Here is a 27,527-nt window from a genome sequence, read left to right as displayed (position 1 = left end):
GTTTCTTTGTAATACCGATGTAATACAGATGTAATACCGCTTTTCGCAGAGATGTAATCATCAAATGCCAAAGAGGGTTACGAATAATATTTGGTGGTTTCCGTTTGTAATGATACCGACAATTTGTTCAGCCGGACCATAGCTAGTAATACAGGCGCGTAGCCAAGATTGGCTGAGGGGGGGGGGGGGGGGGGGGGTGCGCAGTCATAGGTATCACATAAAAAAGCATAGAATTTGAAGATTCCTTAATAAGAAATGACCCACTTTTTAGCCGCCAAGGGGGCGTGAGCGCGCGCCCTCGTGCGCCTGTAATAAACTACGGCCGACATAACAATCAGAGGAAAAAGAAATCGGACTATCCTAGCAGTTTTTTCTCGAATTGATTTCCTCCATTATCGCACCCCTTGTCCCACTGGCCTCTTGGAGATGATTTTGGGTTGGCTGACTGTTCCGTGGTCGGGTGGACTGGGTAGAAACTTTAGATACCCATGACGCCTTTCGAGTCTTTTTTGCAAGATGGCGGACGGTGCGGTAAAATACGACGAGCTTAGAAGAGAGTTTCAAGTTAGTAAAACTAGCGTTGTAACAGTATTTCTCAATATCAGAGCTAATAAATATTTTTTTTATCACAGGAGCTCATAAGAAATGCTTGCGAGAGTGATGATGATCGCCAACTGCTGAATTCATTCTCCAAAGCGCGAGGAAGGTTTGTTTACTAGGCACATCGAATCTCTCCGAATTTCTCCCTTTTGCAATTGTTTAATCTTTTGAATATTTTAAAAATAGAATTGAGTTCATGGGTGCGAGTTCTTTTAAGCACCGCTGTCTGCGGAAATAAATACTAGGGGGCCTTCCATTGGCATGTGCAGGCTACATATGCAGGCGCACTTTTCGAATGGACCATCTAATGTTATGACATTCTGGTTCCAGTGATGGCGAGAAAAAAAATGCCGCAGATCAATCATTCAGAGACCTAGTGAAAGAAAGTTTGGTAAGTGATGTCATGGCGTGAAAATAGCAAACGTCACCACAACATTCAGCTGATGCCAAGCGAAACAGGCTGAAAGTAATTTCATGTTTCTTATTAACCCATTCGCTCCTGGGATAATAGCGCGCGCGAATCGCTCTGGGAGTTTTCATAAGTTTTGCAAATTCCCTTGAGCAGAAAGCAAAACACATATGCGCAGTAAATTGCAAGACAATATTACAAAAAAGCAAATAGTGCATCCTATTCAGGAAAAGACAAGGAATCTGATGGTGTACAAATTAATCTGTAAACAACTAGGAAAAAACTAAAAACTAGACTATTATATATCAAGTTTATTCAAATTTGTTCACTTTAGTGAACACGAAGAAACAAAACACAACTTCTTTTGACAAAATTATTCTTTAATAAATACACAAATCAATACAATATTTTAAATAAATTTTCTCATAGTATCCCTGAATACATTCCATGAGTTTATTCCACAGATAAGATTTCAAGACTTGGTAAAACAAAGACATTTTATCAACCAGATTTTTACGGTTTCAAAGTTACCTATTATCTGTTACCTAGCAGACGTTATGTGATCCAGTAAAGGCTATTTTTGTACCATTTTGACCTCCTAAAATGGAGTATTTTGAGATGAGAACAACCATGTATATTCACACATGGTTAAATTTTTTAATTCACCCCGGCCTGATTTAGCTAAAATAAATATAATTATACAGATCTTTTCACGAAAATAAGAAGATTTTATCCATAAAGCAGATTTTTAGTGGGTAGATAATTTATTCTCACCAAACTAGAGGCAGTGTACTTCTCGAAACACGGCAAAATCTTCACTGTGACATATGACAGTTTTTCCGCCGGCTGTTTCAGGGCGGTATGGGAGCAAATGGGTTAAATACCATGCAAAGGCAAAATTAAGGTATATCAAAAAAAACATGAAATGAACAGTATTAAAATATGTGACAGTTCGCGGGAAAACCAAACTCGCGAGTTTGCCGTTTTGCTGAATATAAACGGATTGCTCGCGATAGCGAAACGAAAAGTTCGCGCTCGCGTAACGGAAAGCTCCTTAACCCAAAACGGAATGTTCGCGCTCGCGTAACGGAAAGACCCAAAACGGAATGTTCGCGCTCGCGTAACGGAAAGACCCTAGAGCAAAAACGGCAAGCTCGCGCTCGCGAGAAATTAGAGCATAAGACGACTCCAAACTTTCGATAAATTTAATGTATGCTCAATTTAAGAACAATAGCGCCGACGACTTTCTCGACAAGCATGTGTGCTTCAAATCGCATTGGTCGAGGCTTTCTTGTTAACAACAAACCTTTCTACGAATGCGCATAAGCCAAAACTTCTGAACAGCGGGGAGCCGTTTTTCGACAAAGATTTGTAATAAACACGGGCTAATGATTCGAAGGAAAGAAAGTCTATCTCTCCATCCGGTTTATTTTTACGAATGTGCAAAAGCTGCTAGCAACAATGGAATGTCGATCTTTTATTTTCATCGTTTTACTGTTACGAATGTGCGAACTTTTGATCAGAAATTTTTAACAGCGGGGAGCTATCACTTCGACTAAGACTTGAAATAAACAAACCATTTCAAATGTGTTTTAACTCTTTTACTGTATTGTATTGTAAGAATAAGTGCAAATGTTGTGCTACAAACTCCTGTATCCCGGTTGAAGTTCTTGTTTAAACAACGCCGAAACCGAACCAAATAAAACCACATCAAATAAAATCAATAATCTTAGCCATATTACTGGATTCGCAGAGGAATGACTGCGAAATCCTTAGTCTATGTACTTCAGAGATAAATGCGGTGTTAGTTACTTAGGGTTTTGTAATGTATTGAAGGAATAAGTGTGAAAGTTGTGCTTCAAACTGGTGTATTTCGGCCGAAGTTTTCTTGTGAAACAAACGCCGAAACCGAACCACGAAAACCTGTCAAATAAATCACTAATGTAAGCCGCTCTACTGGATTCACACAGGAATGACTAAAAAACCCTTAGTCTATGTACTTCAGGGATAAATGCGGTGTTAGTTACGTAGGGTTTTGTAATGTATTGAAGGAATAAGTGCGAAAGTTGTGCTTCTTGTGGTGTATGTCGGCCGAAGTTTTCTTGTTAAGCAATGTTGAAACCGATACACGAAAACTGTTCAAATAAATCACTTATCTTAGCGGTGCTATTGTATTCACACAGAAATGACTTAGAAATCCTTAGTTTATGTACTTCAGGGGTAAATGTGGTGTTAGTTACGTAGGGATTTGTGATGTATTGATGTATTGGGAGATGCGAGCTTCGTACAATCGACGATAATGCTTCACCGATGCTTGGCTGAATTGTACGACATCGAGCGACTTTGTAAGCTCGTGCTCGCGTAACGGAAAGCTTGCTCTTGCTAAACGGATAGTTCACGCTTGCATAACGAAGAGCTTGCCCTTGCTTAACGGATCGTTTGCGAGCGCGTAACGAAAAGCTTGCTCTTGCTAAACGGATAGTTCACGCTTGCATAACGAAGAGCTTGCCCTTGCTTAACGGATCGTTCGCGAGCGCGTAACGAAAAGCTTGCTCTTGCTAAACGGAAAGTTTGAGCTCGCGTGACGGAAACTTCGCACCCGCGAAACGGATTAAAACTGTATGCAAATGAAGCCATGTTTGGTTTTCTCGTGAAACGTCACATATACTGATATTTATGTGCTCTGTAAGATTCTGTAATCAGACACAAAAATACAGACTTGTACTGTAATGGATGTGTGTCCTGTTTATTTGTTCATAGTTGAGTATGGAGACATAAATACTGTATTTATTTATTTGTCAGCTCAGTGATGAGGATGTTGAAACGCAGAAACATCTTATAACCTTAGCCATCAAGGCAGCAGCACATGGTGAGTACATTATACAGGCTGAGAATCAACGATACCGTAGCCCCAAATGGCTTCATTTTGGGTGAAATTTTTTTATTAGTCCATTCGATGACAATAGGCACACTCTAGATGTTTGCAAAAAAAAAACACCAAAATCTTAAATACTCCACCAGATATTCAAGAAAAACCGAATTCGAACAAGTGTTGGGTTATTCTCGAAGCCATCAATAATCCCATAATCCTGTTTACTTAGCTCAAAGTCAACATCCGGGGAACTTAGTTTTACTGCTTTTCCCTCTAATTTGCATACAAGCACGTCAGTATCATTATCAACAATTTATCCAAGATTTATCCGTATTTATATCAACTTTATAAGCGTTTACTTTAAATTTGAATAGTTGTAAACTATGCCAAGGTTAAGTAAGAATCCTTTTCTTTCTTCGAAGAAGGCTAAGCGAGGAAGAAAGTCCAAAACAGAGAGTTGTCTCCGTTCATGTCTTTTAAAGTTTTCTGCGCTCTTCTTTTCTTAGGTGCAACCTCGCTTCTGTCTAGGCATCTTCCTTCACTTGCACGACTAGCGCTATGACATTTGAGCGCCTAAGAGTTTTCCCTCTGTGTGTAGAGCGTGCAATGTGATTGGTTGATATACTCGGCCTATTTGCTCCTATTTGCTCTGTCATTACTGTCACGCTGCCTCTAATGTTTACACAACTTCAATCCCCGATATCTCGCAATCAAATTTCACCCCATCTTACTCTAAATATGTGAATTAAAGGTACACTTTTAACCGCCCGATTCATACGCAAATTTGCAAGCGTCTAGTGTAAATACAGTCAAACCTCTATTAAGCGGTCACCCTCGGGACTTAGCTTAGTGACCGCTTAATAGAGGTTGACCGCTTAATAGAGGTTTCGCTATTTTCACCCTTAAATTAGCGTAAATCGGGCTGTAATTATACGTAAGAACTTTTTATTATGATAAACAACACTAACAATCATGTTAGCCCTAAGACGGGGCCTGGTGCATTCCAATTTGATCCAGAAATGTTTGAAACCGCCTAGTCAGTTTGTTTTTGCCTATACGGCTCTTGTGGCTTTGCCCAATTCTATGGGAAATTGGTAATCGAGGAATTTGATGCGACTGATCCGCACAAGACCACACAAGTCTCACAAGACGATTAGCCATAGTAATTAGATTAGACAGTTAAAAATATGACGAAATATGACGTGCACTATCTGTTGTCATGCTGACAAATATTGATGATGACCGTTTAATAGAGGTGAAAAACAATGAAATCAACCAATTGGGACCCTCCTTTGGTGACCGCGTCCGCTTAATAGAGGTGACCGCTCAATAGAGGTCAAATTTACAGTAAACATAAGAAAGAAAATTCGGGACTTTGGTAAATGACCGTTGAATAGAGGGTGACCGCTCAATAGAGGGACGCTTAATAGAGGTTCAACTGTATTGTTCTCTCACACCGTGCCGTGGATAGTCAACAGCTTTTTTTGCTATGCATTTAATTAGCGCGTTGTAGCCAAAGAAGCAAAATTATTCCACGCCTAACTTTGACCCTTGATTATTAATCAACAAGGCTGTGTGACATCAAATGTAGACAGGGTTGTCAGTTCAGTACATGACGAAAGATGTAAAGCAGATCCCTGGAGGTTACGTGCTTTTGGTGTGCATCTGTACTGGTCTAATTTTGGGCTCCATAAAATAATTAATATTTCATCTTTCCCCAGCAAATACAGTCACAGTAAAAATAACATTTGTTACTGTTTTGCTTATTGTAGGTACCTGCTCAACAACTTTGCCAGTCATACTTCTCAGCGATGTGTTTGACACTATAACCCTAGACCGCTGTGATTCTTTGTTTACTTTTGTTGAGGAACAGGTCTCAACTTGGACCATGGTAAGAATTGTGCATTAAAAAATCATCTCAGGGTTTGATTTATGCAAATTCTGTCCTTCACCAATTATTTACCATCTACTATGCATGACTTGTAAAACTAAGACAAAATGGTTAGTGTTTCTGTCAAACTATAAATGTGATTTAGTTAATTTTATCTTCAGTGTTTATTGTAGTATTTGATTACAGTATATTTATTATGACTTTAGAAAAATGTTTTTTGTTTGTTTTCAGCCTATTTTCTTCTCCAGTGGCAAAAATTTACTCCTTAGAATGTGTAATGGTAAGTCAAGAGAGTAAGCTAAAAAGTTTGATTCCAAAATGTGATATATCCATATTCAATGTGTGTGGATGGATGGATCAGTATTTTATTCGCTGTTTTGCTTGAAAAGTTGGAGAAATGCAATCTTGTTTTGTAATATGTATATTTGGCTCAATTATTTATATTGTATTTATGGGCATGGGATTTTTTTAATCAATTATAATTTATACTATGGTAATGACTATGTAAAACATGAGCTTTGTTTGTTCATAACTGTGACATCATCCATGGTGCCATCTGTTGATTATTAGAGGAGAGAGGCATACAAAAATGTAGGGCATTCAAGTTTATTTGTATTCTTCTCTCTTTTGTAGATTTGCTACGAAGGCTCTCTGCTTCACAGAACACAGTCTTTTGTGGGAGAATACAGCTATTCTTAGCAAGACTTTTCCCTTTATCTGAAAAATCAGGTCAGACCATCATTTCTTGACTAACTGTAGACTGTTCTGTATGTTAGATGGGGACAATGTTGAACATCCTCCTAAATTGTGCTCTTAGACGCTCTAAGCGTTGAATGACTGACATGGAGGTGTTCCTTTTACAGGTCTCAATCTCATGAGTCAGTTTAATCTTGATAATGTCACTACATATGCCACAACAACCGAGGAAGAGGTAAGAACAATTTGATACAGTAATGTCACTGTATATGCCACAACAACCCAGAAAGAGGTGATAAGAATTTGATAATGTCATTGCATATGCCACAAAGACTGAGGAAGAGGTAATATCAGTAACATTTTTTGCCCCTTCCTTTTACTAATAGTGCAAATATTTTAGATTGATAGCGGATTTTATTGTTTTCTCTAATTTTAGGATTCTGTAAATGACATGGAGACTGGGGATGGAACAGAAGCAGGAGAACTTGTGCAGAGGTTGGATATTTACAGCGCGAGAAGCCCAAAGTGTGACCACCTAGTCATTAATTCACATACTTTTGGTCCCCTTGACCAATCATTTCAAAAGTTCAATTCATATTTATTTTATTCTTACCTGGAGGTGAGAATCTCACCATGAATTTCCTTCTGTCTCAGTTTCTCACTTTGTATTCGATATTATGATGAGTTGTGAGACTTTGCAGGATTAATTGTTATCAAATATTTAAATTAAAATGTCTAAATAAATTACGGCCGGGGTTGTCAGGGCTGTCACGCTATTTTGTGAGTAAAGAAGTAATCACTCTTTCATTCCCCGCCGTGCGCACAGAGTGAAGAGAATATGAATCAGAATGTGGTGAAGAACAATGCAAGATGAAACTTGCAATTGAATTCTATTCATTGAATTTGGGTTTAATCGGTAAAAATGATGCATTATACTGAGCTGTAACAGTGTTTACATTTCGATAACTCTCAGTTCCTGTTCAGTTGATATTGCTTTTAGCGACTAAGCGATTTCCACATTCTTCTAGCACAATCAAATCATAGCAGTCCCTAGTAAATGTGAAAATGTACAGCCCGGATTGTTAAAAACTTATTTATATTGCTCACTGCTTGGCCACTTCTCAGTCCCGTTCAGTTGATATTTATTTTACCGATTTGGCTTTTCTGTGTTCCTCTACCACAATCAAATTGTCACAGTCTCCAGGAAATAAGAAAACTTAGGCAGTTCTATTGAGAATTTGGTTTGGAGTTTTTCCGTTTATTCATCCAAATTCTATCTTTGTAAAGACTGTTCTGTACCTCTTGGGCTTCTCGGGTAGTAATATTGTATTTAACTAGTGCTTGCTACAGTACAACCCTGTGCTCCCATTGGCTGAATCCATTCATGACTTATCAGGGTTTTTTTTGTGTGTGCTGCATTCAAAACTTAAAAAAAAGAAAAAAACTTTGGCAAAGGAGTCTAACACTTAATGACAAGGGCTGGTTGCCTAATGGCACTCACATGAACAGTTGCCTTATGACTTGAGTGGTTAGGATACTGTAAAGTTGCCTTCAATGGTAACAGATGTGAGCTTTTAAAGAAATGATAACAGTTGAAGCATTGATCCCAGGAAATACATGCACCCCTACAGGCTGTTCTTGCTATCCCAACCTTTCCTGTGTGCTACTATCACACTTTGACACATGGAAAACATTTGATTGATTTTTGAAATACATAGTGAAACATTTTTTTAGTTTTATTTAGAAATATTTTGTGCTTTAGTTGACAAACTTAATTAAATTAATTAAATTAATTAATTAAATAATTAAATTAATTTTTTGTCTTTAATTCTATTCTTTCTGTAGCAATCTGACGCCAGTGGACTACAACTTGTACAGGAAATTCTGGGCATTGCAGGATTATTTCCGTAATCCAACACAATGTTACACAACTGTTGGTTGGAAGACTTTTTCAAAGGTTTGCTACTGTTTTATAGTGCATGTATAAAAGTCTATTCAAGGGCAGTACGCTATTAAAAATTAGTGTTCTGTAAGAAAAAAAGAGCAAAATCATACAATAATGTGAAACAAGTTAATTATAATTTCAATTTTTTCTTGTTGAATTGTTTTTTCTATTACATGTCTAAATTTTTATTTTTAACTCTACAGTATTCCCAGGAAGTTCTTGGGGTTTTTGCAAGCCACAAGCTTGAACACATTTCAAGCTCAATTAAAACAAAGGGCAGGAAAGACAGGTGACTGTTTAAGTAGAGTGTTTGACAGATTGAAATCATGCTGTAGGCAATTCTTAAGTACTGTGTAAGATAAATTGAATTTCTTTGGCAAATATCGAGATACCAAAAACTGATAGTCCACTTTTCCAAGTGTTTATCCTCATCAAGGCTCCAGATCTTAAGAACAGTTAAAAACTTATTGAAGTCGATGTAAGAATTAGATACATCTAGGTTGAAGTAAAGTGTAAGATAAAATAACCTAGACTTACTCTAGAATTATGCCAAGATTGTTTTGATCTTGAACCAGGATGCAGAATGTGTAGTTCCAGAAAATATCCATACCCCATATTGAGGGGGTCGGAGGTATGACCCCCCACCCCTCTGGAATTTCCAACCCCCTGGAAAAAAATTAATACAGTAACTGTTAAGGAAAAAGGGTATTTTACCCCCCTCCCCCTCCCTTTGGAATTCCTGGGAGTTTGAACCCCCTACCCCCCCCCCCCGGAATTTCCAATCCTCTCAATGGGGTGGGGGTATGGAAATTTTCTGGAACTACACCATATGAATCTAAAAACCACGGCAACTGATGATATTGGCTAAGTTTTTTCAAAACTTTGTGTTTGTGGCCATGTTGGTGGCTTGTGTCACACTATAAACGGGCAATTTCTAATTGTTTTATCCCAAATTGTGTTTCAGACAAGAAGATGCCAGTGGCAGAAAGGATGAGCCATGTTACTTTGCCAAATTTCTAACAAACGAGAAGGTGAAAGTTACTATACACATCTGTTCGACTTTCAATTTTTCATTTTGTTAAATTTTACCTTTTTTCTGCAGTTACTTGATCTACAGCTCAGTGATAGCAATTTTAGAAGAACGGTAAGTTACTTGAGTTTTTGCATGTAAAAAACTTAAAAGAAATGAACATAAAAAATCATGGGAGAAGAAATGTAGTGTCCATTTTATACCTAGAGGGAGAGGATTTTGATTTAGGACACCCTTCAGTGGATTTTTTGTTGGGGTGCCCCCTTTAACAAACCCCAGGATCTTAGTAGAACTCACAAAAAACTCAGAACCCCCCTTCAGAGGGCCCTTTTTTTGGACCCCACCCTCCCACTCAGTGTTTTTTTATGAACACACCCTAATGAACCCTCCATAACTTACAAAAGATTTTAAGACCTGTTCCTGAAACACAAATAAATCCTCACCAGTTCTGTACACAGTAAGCTTCTATTTCCTTGTCAGTCCAGTCATTAGATCTTATAAAAATAGGTAAGGCTGAAAGTATGTTTTCTTTCCAGATTCTTGTCCAGTTTTTAATCGTTTTCCAGTATTTAGTTGGAAACATCAAATTCAAAAGGTCAGTACCATATTTGATTGGCAGAAATTGATTTTATTTGTACATAAAATGACATGAACATACGTACTATAGTAGGAACTGATTGTTTGTGCTACTTTTTATATTTTGTATAAGTTGTTTTGTCATAAATGGAGCCTGTGTGTTTGTGATGCTGCCATCGCCACATGCTATGTTAAAGGTTCTATGTCTTTTGTATGTTGTGTTTGATAGTTCCAGCCAGGTACTATCAGAATTACAAAGTCTTTGGGTAAAAGAGACAACAAGTCAAGTTTATCAGGTAAGTGTAACTTCCCCTTAAGAGTAGTTTTCTGTTCTGTTTTCTGTAGTTTCTGGGAAATGCTAAGCCTCCAAAAAAATAATTTAAGGTAATATCTATCTCCAGGAACTCACTTGTTGCTTTTCTCTCGTTAGCTGATCAAAGAAACACCCCCAGATGGTGAAAGCTTTGCAAATACTGTTGAGGTGAAAATCACTTTGCCTTGTATACTATTGTTGTCATTGTTTCTAAAGTAAATATAATCTTTTGCTAATACAAAGTAAGAGTTAAGCAATAGCTAAATACTAAACTGATAGTGACAATTGTTGTAGGGAAAGCATGACTTACCAACTTCTTAATGGTCAGAATGTCCCAGGCCCGTACCAGTCTATTGAGAACTGTGCACATAACAAAGTTCTCAATAGACGTGCTATTTGTAGACAAAACTATAAAGCATAAGCTAGATCACTCTGGTATGTCATTAATTCATAAGTCAGACTTTATTTGTTGCCAAATCCGACAATAAACGTCCCATGGAGATACTGCAAAGGCATAAAAAAATCATTTTTGTTCTTTTGGGGTGGTCAGATTTTTATCAGAGAACTCATGCCCTCCTTCCCCTCCTCCCCCCTCCAAGAAAAATAAGGTCCACTTATTTTGGATTTCGCACCCCACCCAAAAAAATCCTGGGTACGGGCCTGCGTCCACTCAGATTACTCAGACATTTGCTGTACATGACACTGCCTGTGTGTTTTTAGCACATACTTGAGAGAGAGGAGAACTGGATTTCATGGAAAAATGAAGGCTGTCTGAGCTTTATTAAAGAAAAAGAAAAGTAAGAAACGGTTGTATAGCCTGAGTTTTCATTTTTAATTATATTATTGGCTGTTACGCTATTTAGAGCATTTCCTGCTACAAAAAATGTGTTTTTAAGTGCATATCTATATAAGTAAGCCTCCACATTTTATCTACCTTGACAGAGAGGCTCATGACGTAGTAAAGGGTCCAAAGGCACCAAAACGCAAGCGTACCAAGAGCATCGGTGAGGAGATAAATGCTGAGTGGCAGTCCAAGAAACTGCAGATGGGGAGGTAGCTACTTATTGTGCATTTGTGTACTTTTGACATGTTCTGTAATCAGATTCCCCTATCCTGTAGTGATAATCAAACTGGCACAGCTATGTGGCTAGGATCATGCGGCTTGTACAACCCCCAGAACCACCAAAAAAGTAATATTTTCCAATCAAGGAATTGACTTTTTCCTAAAGATTTATATGCATGTGCATTCTTGTTTAAAACTGTGTCAGGACTGTAAAGCATAGCATCTGTTTGCCTTCCTATCTCTTGATATCTGTTTTGTTTACTTTTTTAGTTCTGAGCTTACGCGGCTATGGAATCTCTGCTCTGATAATTTAGAAGCATGTAGCGCAGAAAAAAGGTATGTGATTATTATTTATCATCTACACTTTTTTTGAATAAATCTATTTAAAAAAAATAGCTGTTTTTGCAAACTTCAAATGTCAATTGGATATTGGAAGTTCTAGGACTTAAGGCACCATGGGTCTCATTATATTTCTCCGAATGCAGGAGAATATGAATCATTTATCAATTAAAAGCCATCAATGTCTGGCTTTGGCATCACTTGAGTTCAATTATAATGTTTTTGTTTGCATATATGATAAGTAACCATAAATGCCATTTGTCATGACCTTTTTAACTTGTTGTTTTTTTAGAATAGGTGTATAACTTTTTAGTTGTAAGACACAGTACTGTAACATAATTTACCAATATCAGGCCAAACAATTAACAAATTGAAAACCCTTTGACAAAAAGCCTGCATGGTGGTACTACGCTGCACATAAAAAGAGAAACTTCAAAATATAAAGACTGATGGTTATTCTCCTGAGCTATTATCTTTAATGATATTCTTGTGATTAGTGTTATTTATCTGTTTTCACTCCTGTTATAGGGTATTTTTGCCATCTTTGGAGGAGTTCTTTGAGGAAGCGATAGAGCAGGCTGATCCCGATGGCATGGTCGAAGATGAATACAAGTAATGTCTAATTTATCTCTATCATTTAGTGTGAAAAAAATAGATAATGTATAGTTGGCTTTATTATAAAACATAAGGCTGGATTTCTGCTTTTCTGCAAGAGATAAATAAAAAAATGTGCTAAATTAATTGTGGCTGGGATGTATTTAGAGATACTTGTGTTCAGTATGTTTGTTATGCTTAACATTAAAGTTTATTATGCTTGTTCTTCTCAGACTGATTAAGAAGAGTAACTTTGGCTGGAGAGGTTAGTCTATCTTATATATTATTGTTAGTTTCTTATTTTAAGGAGAAAGTAATCTATTGTTTCCCATGTTTGTTTAATCAAATATTTAATTCATTTTTCTAAGAAATGACATTTTAAGACTGTAACAGGCACAATACAGAAAGATTAAAAACACTGGGGGCTCAGCCACGCCCCCTCTGGTAATCTCCTTACTGTATAATTTTAGGACAACGACCCCTATACATAGATGTTATTATCCTCACATTACATTTGTTTTTGACTTTTAAGAAGTTTGCAGAATAACTTTTTCATCAATCATGTTTACTGGTCTTAAGTTTTGAAAATTATTATGAATTCAATTGCCAATTTTCAGCTTTGAGGTTGCTTGCTCGTCGAAGCCAACACTTCTTCCAGCCAAGCTCAAACCCATTCAAGCCACTGCCTGACTACCTAGAGAGTGTAGTCAGTCAACTAGCACAAGAATTACCTGTAAGTAAACATGTCCACTCAGATGCTACTTGGCTACCTAGAGATCATGGTTTGGTACAGTACATAATTGTTCTAGTTTTAGATTTTTAGTATTAAAATTGCAATTTACTTTTCAGACACTCAAACAAGAAGAAAATGTAGTTGAAAATGGTAGGTGTTAGTTGATGTTAGATTTTCCATCATCCCTGCACTTGTTCCCTTTCTTAGTATTTAGCTATATTACTAAGACTGTCTTGAAATAAAATATCATGATATCATATATCTTGATATCATGCTTGTGTTACCAGGGGGCAGGGGTTCAGTATACATGACAGTCTCCTGAGTGAGGGCTAACTAAGGTTGATGAGGCTGGGTATATGGAAGAAGGCTGGGGCTGATTTTGTGTGCCTTCTAAGGAAGGTCTAACTATACTAAGGTTGATGGGTTGGGTTATTTATATATGACCAAGAAGAGGGGAGGTTGAAGGGTGCGCATAACACAGTCTTCTGAGGGAGGATGACCAAGAAGAGGGGAGGTTGAAGGGTGCACATAACACAGTCTTCTGAGGAGGATAACAAAGAAGAGGGGAGGTTGAAGGGTGCACATAACACAGTCTTCTGAGGAGGATAACAAAGAAGAGGGGAGGTTGAAGGGTGCACATAACACAGTCTTCTGAGGAGGATGACAAAGAAGAGGGGAGGTTGGAGGGTGTGCATAACACAGTCTTCTGAGGAGGATGACCAAGAAGAGGGGATGTTGAAGGGTGCGCATAACACAGTCTTCTGAGGAGGATGACAAAGAAGAGGGGAGGTTGAAGGGTGCGCATAACACAGTCTTCTGAGGGAGGATGACAAAGAAGAGGGGAGGTTGAAGGGTGCGCATAACACAGTCTTCTGAGGGAGGATGACCAAGAAGAGGGGAGGTTGAAGGGTGCGCATAACACAGTCTTCTGAGGAGGATGACCAAGAAGAGGGGATGTTGAAGGGTGCGCATAACACAGTCTTCTGAGGGAGGATGACAAAGAAGAGGGGAGGTTGAAGTGTGTGCATAACACAGTCTTCTGAGGGAGGATGACCAAGAAGAGGGGAGGTTGAAGGGTGCGCATAACACAGTCTTCTGAGGGAGGATGACAAAGAAGAGGGGAGGTTGAAGGGTGCGCATAACACAGTCTTCTGAGGGAGGATGACAAAGAAGAGGGGAGGTTGAAGGGTGTGCATAACACAGTCTTCTGAGGAGGATGACAAAGAAGAGGGGAGGTTGAAGGGTGCGCATAACACAGTCTTCTGAGGGAGGATGACAAAGAAGAGGGGAGGTTGAAGGGTGTGCATAACACAGTCTTCTGAGGAGGATGACCAAGAAGAGGGGATGTTGAAGGGTGCGCATAACACAGTCTTCTGAGGAGGATGACAAAGAAGAGGGGAGGTTGAAGGGTGCGCATAACACAGTCTTCTGAGGAGGATGACAAAGAAGAGGGGAGGTTGAAGGGTGCGCATAACACAGTCTTCTGAGGGAGGATGACCAAGAAGAGGGGAGGTTGAAGGGTGCGCATAACACAGTCTTCTGAGGAGGATAACAAAGAAGAGGGGAGGTTGAAGGGTGCGCATAACACAGTCTTCTGAGGAGGATGACAAAGAAGAGGGGAGGTTGAAGGGTGCGCATAACACAGTCTTCTGAGGAGGATGACAAAGAAGAGGGGAGGTTGAAGGGTGCGCATAACACAGTCTTCTGAGGAGGATGACAAAGAAGAGGGGAGATTGAAGGGTGTGCATAACACAGTCTTCTGAGGAGGATGACAAAGAAGAGGGGAGGTTGAAGGGTGCGCATAACACAGTCTTCTGAGGAGGATGACAAAGAAGAGGGGAGGTTGAAGGGTGCGCATAACACAGTCTTCTGAGGAGGATAACAAAGAAGAGGGGAGGTTGAAGGGTGCGCATAACACAGTCTTCTGAGGAGGATGACAAAGAAGAGGGGAGGTTGAAGGGTGCGCATAACACAGTCTTCTGAGGAGGATGACAAAGAAGAGGGGAGGTTGAAGGGTGCGCATAACACAGTCTTCTGAGGAGGATGACAAAGAAGAGGGGAGATTGAAGGGTGTGCATAACACAGTCTTCTAAGGAGGATGACAAAGAAGAGGGGAGGTTGAAGGGTGCGCATAACACAGTCTTCTGAGGAGGATGACAAAGAAGAGGGGAGATTGAAGGGTGTGCATAACACAGTCTTCTGAGGAGGATGACAAAGAAGAGGGGAGGTTGAAGGGTGCGCATAACACAGTCTTCTGAGGAGGATGACAAAGAAGAGGGGAGGTTGAAGGGTGCGCATAACACAGTCTTCTGAGGAGGATAACAAAGAAGAGGGGAGGTTGAAGGGTGCGCATAACACAGTCTTCTGAGGAGGATGACAAAGAAGAGGGGAGGTTGAAGGGTGCGCATAACACAGTCTTCTGAGGAGGATGACAAAGAAGAGGGGAGGTTGAAGGGTGCGCATAACACAGTCTTCTGAGGAGGATGACAAAGAAGAGGGGAGATTGAAGGGTGTGCATAACACAGTCTTCTAAGGAGGATGACAAAGAAGAGGGGAGGTTGAAGGGTGCGCATAACACAGTCTTCTAAGGGAGGATAACAAAGAAGAGGGGAGGTTGAAGGGTGCGCATAACACAGTCTTCTGAGGAGGATGACAAAGAAGAGGGGAGGTTGAAGGGTGCGCATAACACAGTCTTCTGAGGAGGATGACAAAGAAGAGGGGAGGTTGAAGGGTGCGCATAACACAGTCTTCTGAGGAGGATGACAAAGAAGAGGGGAGGTTGAAGGGTGCGCATAACACAGTCTTCTGAGGAGGATGACAAAGAAGAGGGGAGGTTGAAGGGTGCGCATAACACAGTCTTCTGAGGAGGATGACAAAGAAGAGGGGAGGTTGAAGGGTGTGCATAACACAGTCTTCTAAGGGGGGATGACCAGGAAGAGGGGAGGTTAGAGGGTGCACATAACACAGTCTTCTAATGGGGGATGACCAGGAATAGGGGAGGTTAGAGGGTGTGCATAACACAGTTTTCTAAGGGGGGATGACAAAGAAGAGGGGAGGTTGAAGGGTGCGCATAACACAGTCTTCTGAGGAGGATGACAAAGAAGAGGGGAGGTTGAAGGGTGCGCATAACACAGTCTTCTAAGGGGGATGACCAAGAAGAGGGGAGGTTAGAGGGTGTGCATAACACAGTCTTCTGAGTGAGGGCAATAGGTTGATGAGACAAATTTTACAGTACATATGACCAATAAGAGGGGAGGGAACTGACTGGCAACATATGCACATTAGGCAAATGACTTTTCAGGTTTCAGACTGAGGGACACACCATTTGTTACCTTCAATCACCCATGATAACTTTGACTTGTTTATTCTCTTTCTATTTTACAAAATGTAAACTTCATCATTACACTATTTTCCCCCAACTTAACTTTATTCTCTTTTTTTTTCTCAGGATCGTCAGAGTCAAGTGCCCCAATCTAAGACCATCTTGTGTTTGTTTGAAAAAAAAAAGTTCGTCCCACATGGCAATTATAACCAGGATAAACAAAGGCATTCATTTGCTAGAATATACAACCATGAACTAGCATTGTCACTCTACACTTTGAAGTGTTGCATAAACAAGATGACTAAAGTATCAGTTTTTTTTTATGGAAAGCACTCATACTGTAGCTTTTCCTGATATTAGACTACCTGCTAGTCCATTTTTATGTAAATATTGTATGTTGTCGAGAAAAGGGATGTTGAATAAAAACTAGCCACATTATGATAGCAAATGGCCTACAAAGTACATGAGTTTTATTTGACATGCTCCCTCTATTCCTTTTGGAAGGTGGCAAGGGTATATATTATCTAATGATTATTCTGTTACTATTTTTATAATTAACCTTTTTTAAACCTTCAAGCGTATTTACTTGATAAGAATGAGGTCCTGACCCCCCCCCCCCCCCTCCACCTGCCCCACTCTAGTCGCTTGCCCTTGTGTGTGTCAGCACCCTTTTGTGAATACCCTGACAGCTTATTTGAGTAAATATGCTTTTTACTATTCTATTTACATCTGCATTAGTACCAATACAACAAGACCAAACACTTTTTGTACAAATACAGTACAGTTAAATTGGTTTCTTATGCTACCATAAAGGCAAAGAAGTCATACTTAAATAGTCAACTGGCTATACAGACCCATCATGCTGTTGTATATCCCTGAATATGTTTATGGTAACAGCAAGTCTAAACTGGGGTGTATCATCCTAGCCGTGAATCCCTGAAGTAGCACAAATATGTCAGTATGGATGGTGGAAGTGGTAACTCCATAACTCTGGACAGCCACTTGTCGCCAAGGTGACCACAGATCACCAGTCGGCATAAATCCTGTAGTAGCCTTGGATTGGAGGCTGGGGGGTAAAAGCAGATGATGAACTTGAGGTTTGATTTATGAACTAAGATATCACAGTCACCAAATTCCTGACAATCATGAATAGATGTATTCAGTAAATTCCATACCAATTTGTATGTGAGGACAACAGTCAGCAGAAGTGATCAGAGGTGCAAAAGACACTGATAGCACATTCTCTACATCCCAGTCCTTTTCGGATACCCGCTTTAGCTTGCACAGCTGAAACAGAACAGAAAATACTTGTTGGTTACTTGATTCCTTTAGAAGAACACATGAAATGAGACAAAAAAAACTTGTCCTATAGTTGCCTTTAAAGCGGAAATAATGAGTATGCCCTAAACCCCTGAGAGTCTTGTGTTAAAGGTTTGATGACATTTTACCCAAGAATTCACGAGGAAGCAAAATCAGAACCATGTTCAGGATAAAAGGGCTTTAAATTTACACCCTTTCAGGAAAGGAGAAGGTAAAACCCTACCCTATCCAGTGGTATGAACCTGTGTAGTAAATATGGAGGAGTACCCCCAATGGTACAGACACTGTAAAAAAGCTACCAATTATGGCAATCTTACCTTATCTTTGAAGGGCATGACCAATATCCCATTCACTTTAACAAGCGATTTCATATAGTCCTCAAAATCAGGTGGGCAAGCAGCACCGCAATAAACTCTGTCATATTGCCGAAAGATAGTGTCAACACATAGGCAATCCCCTACCACAAACACAGGCTCACAAAAGTTTATCCCTTTAAATGCGGGATTGTTCTCCATAAAATGTTGCAACTTGGAATGTGCAAAGTCTACGACATCCTCAAAGAGTTCAACTCCGTGATTAGTACCACTGGGTCCAATAATTAAGCCAACCATTGTTGATAAATAACCAGTTCCACTGCCAAGATTCAGGAATGATAGCCCTTCCTCCAATTCCAAGCATTCCATCACCTCTGAGTAAATGCATGGCGCTGATAAGTGGACATTCTTCTGCTTCCATGCCAAATCTTTGTATGCATGTTCCTCGGCACCTTCCGGAAAGTAGTCACACCTATCAACCTCACGAAACACTTGTTCTACTTTTGGGGTCTTGATGTAACCTGCTTCTTTCAAGTTCTCAACAAGTTCGTTGTTATCCTTCCCGGCACTCACAGCACCACCCATGCTTTTGCCAGTTAGTACCAGCTGACAACCACAACACAATAAATATTAGCACCACCACCCATGCTTTTGCCAGTTAGGGTAACATAAAGATGACATATCACAACAAATATCAATAAAAGCTCACCCATGCTTTTGACAGTTAAGACAAGCTGAGGACTACAACACCTTATATATCACTAGTACAGTAGTACCACCCATCCCATGTATTAGCCAGTAAGGATGAGCTAACGATGACATAATGTAATAATAGATATTAATAGTTAGTATGACCCATATGTATTTGCCAGTTAAGAGGAGCTAAAGATTACATAACGGCTGGCTGGATTGGCTTGCAAAATTCCCCCCCCCCCCCTCCTGAACAGTGAGAGGTTTTATTTGATTTCCTGGCCATGGTGTTCGCTAGTTAAACTTAACAAGGAAGCTGCACTAATTTGTAAAGGCGTCTTTGTATGAAGTAGCATGTTACCTATATTTAAACCTTACCGTAGTCTCCCAGAACTAGTGCTGTTCTTCTACCAAATAAAAAAGCCGTTTTAAGATCTGCCAGTAAAAACAGTTCTATAGAAACGGCCTTTGGAAATTTGCCACTTTTCTCTACCAGTAAAAACACAAAATCTTTTTTCCGCTACAGCCAAAATTAAATCCGAAGAATCTTTATAAAGTCTCCATCGCTTTTATATCACAAGGTTAAGAAAGGAATAAGATTTAAAAAGAATGCAGCCAGTTTTACTGTTACAATCGAAGGATCATCAAAACAAAAAGAAATTCATCAGAGCCCACTAAAATTTTGACCAGCGATGAGTACTCAGTAGGGGTAGGTGGGGAAGACTCTCTCCACCCCTTCTCAAATATACTTTGGGCGTTAACCGGCAAAGCATGCTGGGTGCTGATCGCTCGGTCTACTTCGCTTGACACTCGTGGCTTGAGGAAGATTCCAAATTTGCAGGATAAAAATGGGAGTTGACGTCAAAACCGTCCAGCCAGGAGATGGTAAATAATAATATATCATATTCATCTATTTAAGTCACCTATTTTTTCAACATTGACTTGGCATCGCTTTCGTTCCAGGTAAGAGCTTTCCGAAAGCAGGGCAAACCGTTTCAGTTCACTACACCGGTAAGAATCGAGCTAAGGCTCTTACTTATTGCTCTAATTTCCATAAACCTTGAAACCCTCACTTTCTAAGGATCGATAATATCACTGCAGGAACTTTGACGGATGGGAAAAAATTCGACTCATCGAGGGATCGGGGAAAGCCATTCCAGTTCAAGCTAGGTGCAGGACAAGTTATAAAAGGTGAAAATTAAATAGAACACAGGATAAACTACTACACCAGTACTTTTACTCTTCACGTGTGATTTTTTAACCTTAGTTGGCTGAAGTATATGACATAGTCCATCATATATAGACGATGTCACACTCCATATGATCAAAGTGTGTATAGTTGATTTATCGTTTTTTAGAGTAATTCGCCGGGATGGAGGCACAATCAATGTATATTTTTTGTTCTCTCTATCATCACCGATATGTAATATATGCGTTGTACAAAACTGAAAGATGGGAATACTCGGAAACGGACGCAGTCTAACGAGTGGTAGGGTAATCGAACAAAATCGAGTACAAGAAGCTGCAAAATTTCCCAACAGTGATTGCGTTCGACTTCCAAGCAATGGTGAAATAGTAGTTCTTATGCACTAGTCAATTGAAACCCCCACCACCATGGCCCAGGGGAAGGGTGGGGAATTAGACTTTGACCTTGTACAAAACCGAGAAAACAAACCATAAACTGACATGACTTTTGCAGAGTACATTTGTGATGTTAGTCATTTGTCCCCAAGCCCCCATTGTGGAGACCCCCTCGGGACAAATTCTTGTTCAAAAGTGCTCTAAACCCCCACGTCAACCCCACACTTCCCCAGGACCGGGGGTGGGGGTTTCAAATGACTAGTGCATTAGAACTTTCGGTGCATGGCAGAAGTCAGCTGCACAGGAGGCTATACTAATTATCCCAACCTGTTAAATCAATAAAAACTGATATTGAAAAAATATATATATCAAAATCAATTGATAATCCTAATTAATTGGTATCAATTGGATGACCTGACAGGTTTACTGCCATCAATTATTAACGATTGCCCAAACATATGATAAATTTTATCTTTTGGCACCTAATATCTGTTAGTTTCTTTCTATTGAACCAGCCAGGTAACTAAAGATTATATTTTATCCAGGTTGGGACGAGGGTGTTGCACAGGTAAGCATAGTCAAACAAACTGTAATGTGTGTCTATTACAGAATAACAAAGTTATGCCATCACTAACATTCCTTCCCTTCCTCTTGGAATAAATATTCTATAACATGCTATCATACAAACTTTTGCAATAAAAAAATTGGTGATGGTACATTGCTTATCTCTGACCCTTTTCTGACATACCTTTGACTAATGAGTAGCTAAGGGGAAACTTTGAAAGAACATGTTTTGCCTGGGTCCCTTTGGGGGTAGAGAGTTTGGTTTTGTTAGTATGTTGACCAATCTGTACATTGGTGTAGAGTTGAGAACCAAGTCATATATAAATAAATTTGAGGATGGCAGCATCTCAAAATTTTATCAATAATATAGGCATTTTTGTGCCATATCATAAGTATTCTAAATGAGTTAACAATTTATGTATCATAAATGTTTTATGAGTGTGTTTCATATCCAGTAATGTGATATGGTATGCATTTCTATTTCAGATGAGTTTGGGATAACCGGTTATGTATCACTATCAAAAATGTTGAATGGTGTGTTTGTATCATATCAAATTTTGTAATATGGTGTACATTTATGAATCATCTGTAAATGTTTTATGACTTGTTTGTATTAAATCAAATAATTGTGATATGGTCTGCATTTGTATTTCAGATGAGTTTGGGACAAAAGGCCACTTTGACATGCACTCCTGACTACGCTTATGGACCCAAAGGCTACCCAGGAGTATATCCTTTTCTTCTATGTTTAAATGAATAAAGGACTAGTCTTTCCAGTACCTAATACCTTTGCAAAAAAATTATTATAAATCCCCTTAGCACCCTTGCTAACACTACAAAATAACCTTTTTACCTAAAGATATGATACCCCTTCATGCTCTCTTGCATGCTCTACATAATAGCCTTTTTACAGTACCTAAAAATGTGATCAACCCATTGCAAACTCTACAATTTACTCAGCATTTTTGCATACTCTATAAAAGATATGTTTAATTAAAGATAGAGCCATCTTCAGCACAGTTTACTCAAAGTACTAACATACTAATAAGAAGACTGATAGGTGTGCCATGTGTTTATCCTTGACATTTTTCACTATCCCACCAAATGCAACACTTATCTTTGATGTCGAATTACTGAGCTTTAAATAGGTCCCGACCTTTGCAGGCCTGTGTGTTAATCAAAAATAGTCTTTTTTTACCGAGCAAGTGATCATTCAGTCATTGTTAGTTAACTGCTCTATTTATTAAGTGGCTGGTAATAGTAGGTGATGTCACTGCATCATGGCAAATATTGGCTAACTAGTAAAAATGGTTCATACATTACTGAACTAAACAGTAGTCTGATTTGTATCAGAATCAGTTTTCTATACTTAACATGAGTGTAAACTATATCTACATGTGTACCTCTACTAAATTACCTCATTTTGCAAATAAAAAATTGAGATTTAATCTGTTGTTGAACTTGCTCTAACCACAGGCTTACCAACCTCTCAGACAGTCTCCAGTCAATCCCAGTAACAAGCTCGAATAAGTATAATACTTATTTTGAGAGGCATCAAGTATAGCAAAATCCCTCAACTGTTCAAACTTATTAGCGGTATCATTATATTTATATTATTATATAAAGCGGTATTAGAAATACCTGCCTTTTCTGAATAAATACACATCACAAAGCAATGAGAGTTTGTTGGGACTTTTATTCTAGGATAAAAGACAATTATAGGACAATTACAGGAGGTGATCAATTGTGAAAATATTCGAGCTTGTTACTGGGATTGACTGGAGACTGGCTGAAAGGTTGGTAAGCCTGTGATCTAACCTTCTTAAAAAGCACATTTGAGAAATTAGCATTAGCATAAAGTCTTATGTTTTTACAACAGAAACAAAAACTTGGTGAAAGGAAATCCTCACCACCCTTTTTCTACATGCATTTATATGCTTAAAATGTTGTAAATGAATATTTTCTGTTAGCAATTGAGGTTAGCTGTCATCATATTCAGGGTGTTCAATTTCCTCTGGCTCATTGTATTCAAAATCCTGCAAAATCAAACATCTTTTTTAGTGGTAAGTGGTGATAAGCAATACAGAAGTTCTGGGTCCATTGGGTAGACTGATTTAAATAGCATTTAGATCAACTTTGTTCACAGTGCTTACACACTATTAGCCTTCTCCAATGTGCATCAGTCTTTGCTGGTCAATGACTATATACTGCATAAATCAGTCTATAACTATCTCAATAAAGGTTGTTAGTCACTCAAGCCTACATATGCGCCCATACTGAAAGGCAGTTTGGGTAGAAGCAAAATAGTCTTTAGTGATGATACCTCGTTGCTTTATATGCTATATTCAACAAAACAGAGCTTGGCTGAAATCTAGTATGAATGTCTATAGCTAACTATAACTTGCAAACTTGAGCAACATGCAGAAGCCTGGATGCGTAGGGATTTACAGCAACCTTTTTGAAACAGCTACTGTATATACAAAGAGCAGATAGTGCTTACCCTTGTCTTGATGTCGAGGTCCTCTCCATACTGTATTGCATGGTCTATCTGCTGAAGCACATCTGTGACAGAGTCCTCATCTTCGGGGTTAAGTGGTAGAAACGTAACCATGCTGTAATCCTCAATCTGCGATGTGGAACAACAAGAGGTTGACCACACCACGTAAATAACTGAATGATTCAGTTTCTGATAACAATACTGCCATACTACTGTATACCAGTCCAAAGACTCAAATTTCAACTTTCAAATACTATTTTGTCAATCAAAAGTGTTCATATACACCTGTTTCGATTAAGATTGCACCTGTGAATTAATGTATCATAATCTACAGTGGCTCATGAGTACATATAACCCCAATGAATAGTGTGGTTGGTCTCTGAATGCTGTGTGAACGTTTAGAGGTACATAAACAAGAATGATAAAGCTTTCTAATCCTGTGTTTGTTTATATTTAGGCTTATTTTGCTATTTATTTGAAATCTACGAAGCATTGCGGGTTACAACAAATAGATTCTCCGAGTGCAACCTTATTTAAAATAGGTGTATATATCTGTCCAAATGGTGCCAAAAGTAGGAATTGTTAACAAGCATTATTGATATTTTCTAGAATGGAAAATGGTTTATTCAACTCAAAGATTAATACCAAGTAGTTGTTTTACGTTAAAGAAGGCCAATCAAGCCGCCATTTTATGCTCCCACTCAATGGCAAGTCAAACAAAGCATCCATTTCCATCAGCTAATTCAAGCAAGTAACCAAAATATTTTCAATCAAATACCGTCAATGACATATCAGACTTCATTTGTAGATTGTTATTTTGAAGTTTTCTTTCGAATAAACTGCTGTATTTTCAATGATAAACAACAAATGATTCTTTAAGTAAATATATAAGCCAAATTTTAGGCATCTAATCAAGTTAGCCGAGTTTGAAGATAGCCAGCTGTGAGTTAAAACATTTGATTAAAGAAAGGGTGTCTGAAGATCAAAACTGTAAGACTTTATCTGGGGTGGTACATAGTAGAAATGGGTGGCAATAGTGCAATTTACCGTATGAATTTGGACAGGGGGCTAAACAGTAAAGTAAACATTTAATTTTCTAGTAGAGGTCTTTGAAACAAAGCTACATACCAGCTGACCAAGTGCTTTGTTAAGCTACATACCAGCTGACCAAGTGCTTTGTTAAGCTACATACCAGCTGACCAAGTGCTTTGTTAAGCTACATACCAGCTGACCAAGTGCTTTGTTAAGCTACATACCAGCTGACCAAGTGCTTTGTTAAGCTTCCAGAACTTTTTGTTGAGTTGGCCACCAAGGTCTTCTAGTAGCATTAGAGGATCTGGATCAAGATATCTTGAACAAATAAAAAAAAATTTCCTATTCAAGGAGTTCAACTTTATTATATAATTTTATACTTAAAAAAATGAAGAGATTTCTCACACAGTCACACAATAGTGAAACAATGGGAAATGCTAGGATGTCTGACTAAGAGACAAGGGGGGTCAAATGGACCTGGTGGAATGCCTGAGAGTTGACAATGCCTGGCTGCAAGGGGGGGGGGGGGTCAAATGGACCTGGTGGAATGCCGAGAGTTGACAATGCCTGGCTGCAAGGGGGGATCAAATGGACCTGGTGGAATGCCGAGAGTTGACAATGCCTGGCTGCAAGGGGGGGGGTCAAATGGACCTGGTGGAATGCCTGAGAGTTGACAATGCCTGGCTGCAAGGGGGGGTCAAATGGACCTGGTGGAATGCCTGAGAGTTGACAATGCCTGGCTGCAAGGGGGGGGGGGGGGGTCAAATGGACCTGGTGGAATGCCTGAGAGTTGACAATGCCTGGCTGCAAGGGGGGGGGGGTCAAATGGACCTGGTGGAATGCCTGAGAGTTGACAATGCCTGGCTGCAAGGGGGGGGGTCAAGTGGACCTTGTGGAATACCAGTGAGTTGAGGATGTCTGACTAAAAAAGGAGGGACTGATTAATCTGGTGGAATACCAGAGAGTTGAGAATGTCTGACTGAGAAAAAGGCAGGGCTGGTTTACCTGGTGGAATGCCACGGAGTTGAGGATGTCTGACTTACTTTTGGACTGTCTTGAGTTGTTTCTTGGTTAGCAAATCCATTTTGGTCATGACATTTATATGAGGAACTTCCAGCTGAACCATGGCAGCTAGAGCTGACAAAATTCCAGAGAAAAACTTGCTACACTCTATCATGAACTGGGAGTCAATCAAGAACACCCCGCACACTCTGAAATCCCACTGTTGAAGTGTTTCCACCACTTGTCTAAACACAGGCAGATGGGTGTATAACTCTATTTGACCTGAGGAAAGAAATATTTCTACATTGACCAATTATTAAAGATTTAATTAATTATTTGTTTTCTCACCAATCTTTGCATGTTGTGATTTTTACTGTGTCATTAATTGGATTTTGTTTTCAAAGAAGGTGAGGAATTCAAATTCCCCAATGTCAAGAGTCAGGTTTCAACATCTGCAAAAATCCGATCTGAACCAGGATTTGGCCTAAGCTTTTGTCTGTGTATCAAAGCTTGTGCAATTGACAATTTAAGATCAATTAGTCATATGGATTCAACAGTTCAGCTTTAACCTGGACAGTCAAAGAGGATGTAGTCATCATCATTTTCCCCAAGCTGTTCCTGCAGCCACTCAAAATTCTGTACAAAAAATCTGTAATGATAAGAAAACCATGTATAGCTTAAACAAGTCAAAAGCCATGTTTTTCTTGGCGTTTTGGCTACACTTACTCTAAACAAAAGACAAGTCCCCCATTTGGACCGAGCTTTAAATCATCTGCTTCCATGACATCTTCTAGCTCCACAAGCTCCCTGATATCTATATGAGAGAGAGAGTAACAAATATTCATGTGACATTTACATTTTAGTTGTTGATAGAAAAAGTGACCAAGTTCAGAATCAAAACTGAGCAAACTACTGTACCCTTATTTTTAGAGCTAATGATAGACTAAAGGACTTAGTTTCCCCAGGTCATTTTGATTGTATACTTTAATTTAGTTTGAATTGCGTCTATTATATATGTGCTAGGTTATCTCCAAAGAAGGGAGAAATGTAATGTTGTTACCGTCACCTTGGTAACGCGTGATTTGAGTTGATTTTATGACCAAGCATGTAACTAGCGAGTCAGTCGTTTGCTGACCATTGACCAGCAATGTAGTAAAAGAACCATTCACTATTCAACTCAGTCTTTATTCAAGACACAAAATATTTCACCCTGCATAGCACATACTGCTTAAACTACTACTCTAATAGCATTGATTGCTTTATATTGATGGATATGACACAACAAACAGGGTACAGAGGTTCCAAAGGTAGCCAAGAGGGCATGGGGGATTCCACAGGTAGCCAAGAGGGCATGGGGGATTTCCACAGGTAGCCAATAGAACAAAGGGTATTATTGTTGGTGGTGTAAGTGTAACAGTAACTGTTACAGGGCCATAGCAGGGGGTGGGGCACTGGGGGCATATGCCTCCCTAAAATTTTCAAAAATTATAAGGAAATGACCAGGAGGAGCATGGCTGTGCCCCAAATATCCTCTTGATGTTTCTGTATTGTGTCTCCCAAATCTTACGTGGCCTGCTACGGCTCTGTATTAAAAGATGCACACATATGAGTGTCTAATCCCTCTACACACTTTTTTTTATGAGTAACACTAGTTTGATTGGATACTGATTTGTTGGATTTGTTCTACAGATGCTTTTACCTATGGCCACTGGGTATGTAAAGTGTTCGGCCGCTGGGTCGAGATTGACAACTTGTACTGAGCGACCAATCGTCTCGCAGTGCTTGACTATTGTGCTACAGTATGTAGACTAAACAACACAATAAACACACATGAGCTGGGTTAGCAGGCTAAGCAAAGAACACGTGTATGTGACAACAAAATGCGCGAGTCGAAATAAACAAATTCCAGCATAGAAATAAAACGCGTGACCAGAATCAAGATTACCTACCTTACCGCTACCCGCGGGTCCCATGACAAGCTGAGCGAACCGCATTCTGTATTTATTAAATTTATGTTCCCATTTTGACAAACTTTTTCCGACTTTTCAGCGATTTTTTTTTTCGTTGTCATTGTCAGCGGTAGCTGTGGTAAAGAACGCGCTTGCGCATATGAGCACACGATCTACCGCAGAGTCAAAACAAAA

General features: G+C 39.2%; 3 protein-coding genes across 3 annotated transcripts; 2 read left to right on the top strand and 1 right to left on the bottom strand.

The window, feature by feature from the left end:
* Positions 1–443: 443 nt before the first annotated feature.
* Positions 444–16,831, top strand: LOC5502221 (THO complex subunit 1). The gene is made up of 24 exons (XM_048725927.1): positions 444–564; positions 633–706; positions 931–991; positions 3,812–3,878; positions 5,654–5,772; positions 6,004–6,052; positions 6,406–6,501; positions 6,636–6,703; positions 6,905–6,963; positions 8,314–8,425; positions 8,617–8,702; positions 9,378–9,444; positions 9,516–9,557; positions 9,980–10,038; positions 10,249–10,315; positions 10,450–10,500; positions 11,053–11,129; positions 11,275–11,385; positions 11,666–11,731; positions 12,263–12,346; positions 12,562–12,593; positions 12,946–13,061; positions 13,178–13,211; positions 16,510–16,831. The coding sequence occupies exons 1-24, from the start codon at positions 517–519 to the stop codon at positions 16,536–16,538; spliced, it is 1,674 nt and encodes a 557-aa protein (XP_048581884.1). The 5' UTR covers positions 444–516; the 3' UTR covers positions 16,539–16,831.
* Positions 16,410–27,472, bottom strand: LOC5502209. Its single transcript, XM_048725928.1, has 10 exons — positions 27,333–27,472; positions 27,083–27,191; positions 26,110–26,197; positions 25,953–26,032; positions 25,425–25,665; positions 24,606–24,699; positions 23,353–23,478; positions 18,021–18,623; positions 17,559–17,670; positions 16,410–17,449 (listed from the first exon to the last, which is right to left on the bottom strand). The coding sequence occupies exons 1-10, from the start codon at positions 27,375–27,377 to the stop codon at positions 17,301–17,303; spliced, it is 1,647 nt and encodes a 548-aa protein (XP_048581885.1). The 5' UTR covers positions 27,378–27,472; the 3' UTR covers positions 16,410–17,300.
* LOC5502211 (peptidyl-prolyl cis-trans isomerase FKBP1A) lies at positions 19,454–22,300 on the top strand. Its single transcript, XM_001623382.3, has 6 exons — positions 19,454–19,592; positions 19,671–19,718; positions 19,809–19,898; positions 20,834–20,856; positions 21,508–21,581; positions 21,946–22,300. Exons 1-6 carry the CDS (start codon positions 19,556–19,558, stop codon positions 21,998–22,000), a joined length of 327 nt encoding a protein of 108 aa, XP_001623432.2. The 5' UTR covers positions 19,454–19,555; the 3' UTR covers positions 22,001–22,300.
* Positions 27,473–27,527: the final 55 nt, after the last annotated feature.

This window comes from Nematostella vectensis, chromosome 4 (genome assembly GCF_932526225.1).
Source record: "Nematostella vectensis chromosome 4, jaNemVect1.1, whole genome shotgun sequence".
NCBI classification, from domain to species: Eukaryota; Metazoa; Cnidaria; class Anthozoa; order Actiniaria; family Edwardsiidae; genus Nematostella; species Nematostella vectensis.
This window is presented reverse-complemented; position numbering and strand designations above follow the sequence as displayed.

Coding starts and splice junctions, on each gene's coding strand:
- LOC5502221 (XM_048725927.1), top strand. CDS start 517: ATGGCGGACGGTGCGGTAAAATACGACGAGCTTAGAAGAGAGTTTCAA. Junction 6,502..6,635: donor CCCTTTATCTGAAAAATCAG/GTCAGACCATCA, acceptor TTCCTTTTACAG/GTCTCAATCTCATGAGTCAG. Junction 10,316..10,449: donor CAACAAGTCAAGTTTATCAG/GTAAGTGTAACT, acceptor TTCTCTCGTTAG/CTGATCAAAGAAACACCCCC.
- LOC5502211 (XM_001623382.3), top strand. CDS start 19,556: ATGGGAGTTGACGTCAAAACCGTCCAGCCAGGAGATG. Junction 19,593..19,670: donor AACCGTCCAGCCAGGAGATG/GTAAATAATAAT, acceptor CTTTCGTTCCAG/GTAAGAGCTTTCCGAAAGCA. Junction 21,582..21,945: donor CCCAAAGGCTACCCAGGAGT/ATATCCTTTTCT, acceptor GACATTTTTCAC/TATCCCACCAAATGCAACAC.
- LOC5502209 (XM_048725928.1), bottom strand. CDS start 27,377: ATGCGGTTCGCTCAGCTTGTCATGGGACCCGCGGGTAGCGGTAAG. Junction 26,198..27,082: donor TACATACCCAGTGGCCATAG/GTAAAAGCATCT, acceptor TCTCTCATATAG/ATATCAGGGAGCTTGTGGAG. Junction 17,450..17,558: donor TTGTCCTCACATACAAATTG/GTATGGAATTTA, acceptor TTTACCCCCCAG/CCTCCAATCCAAGGCTACTA.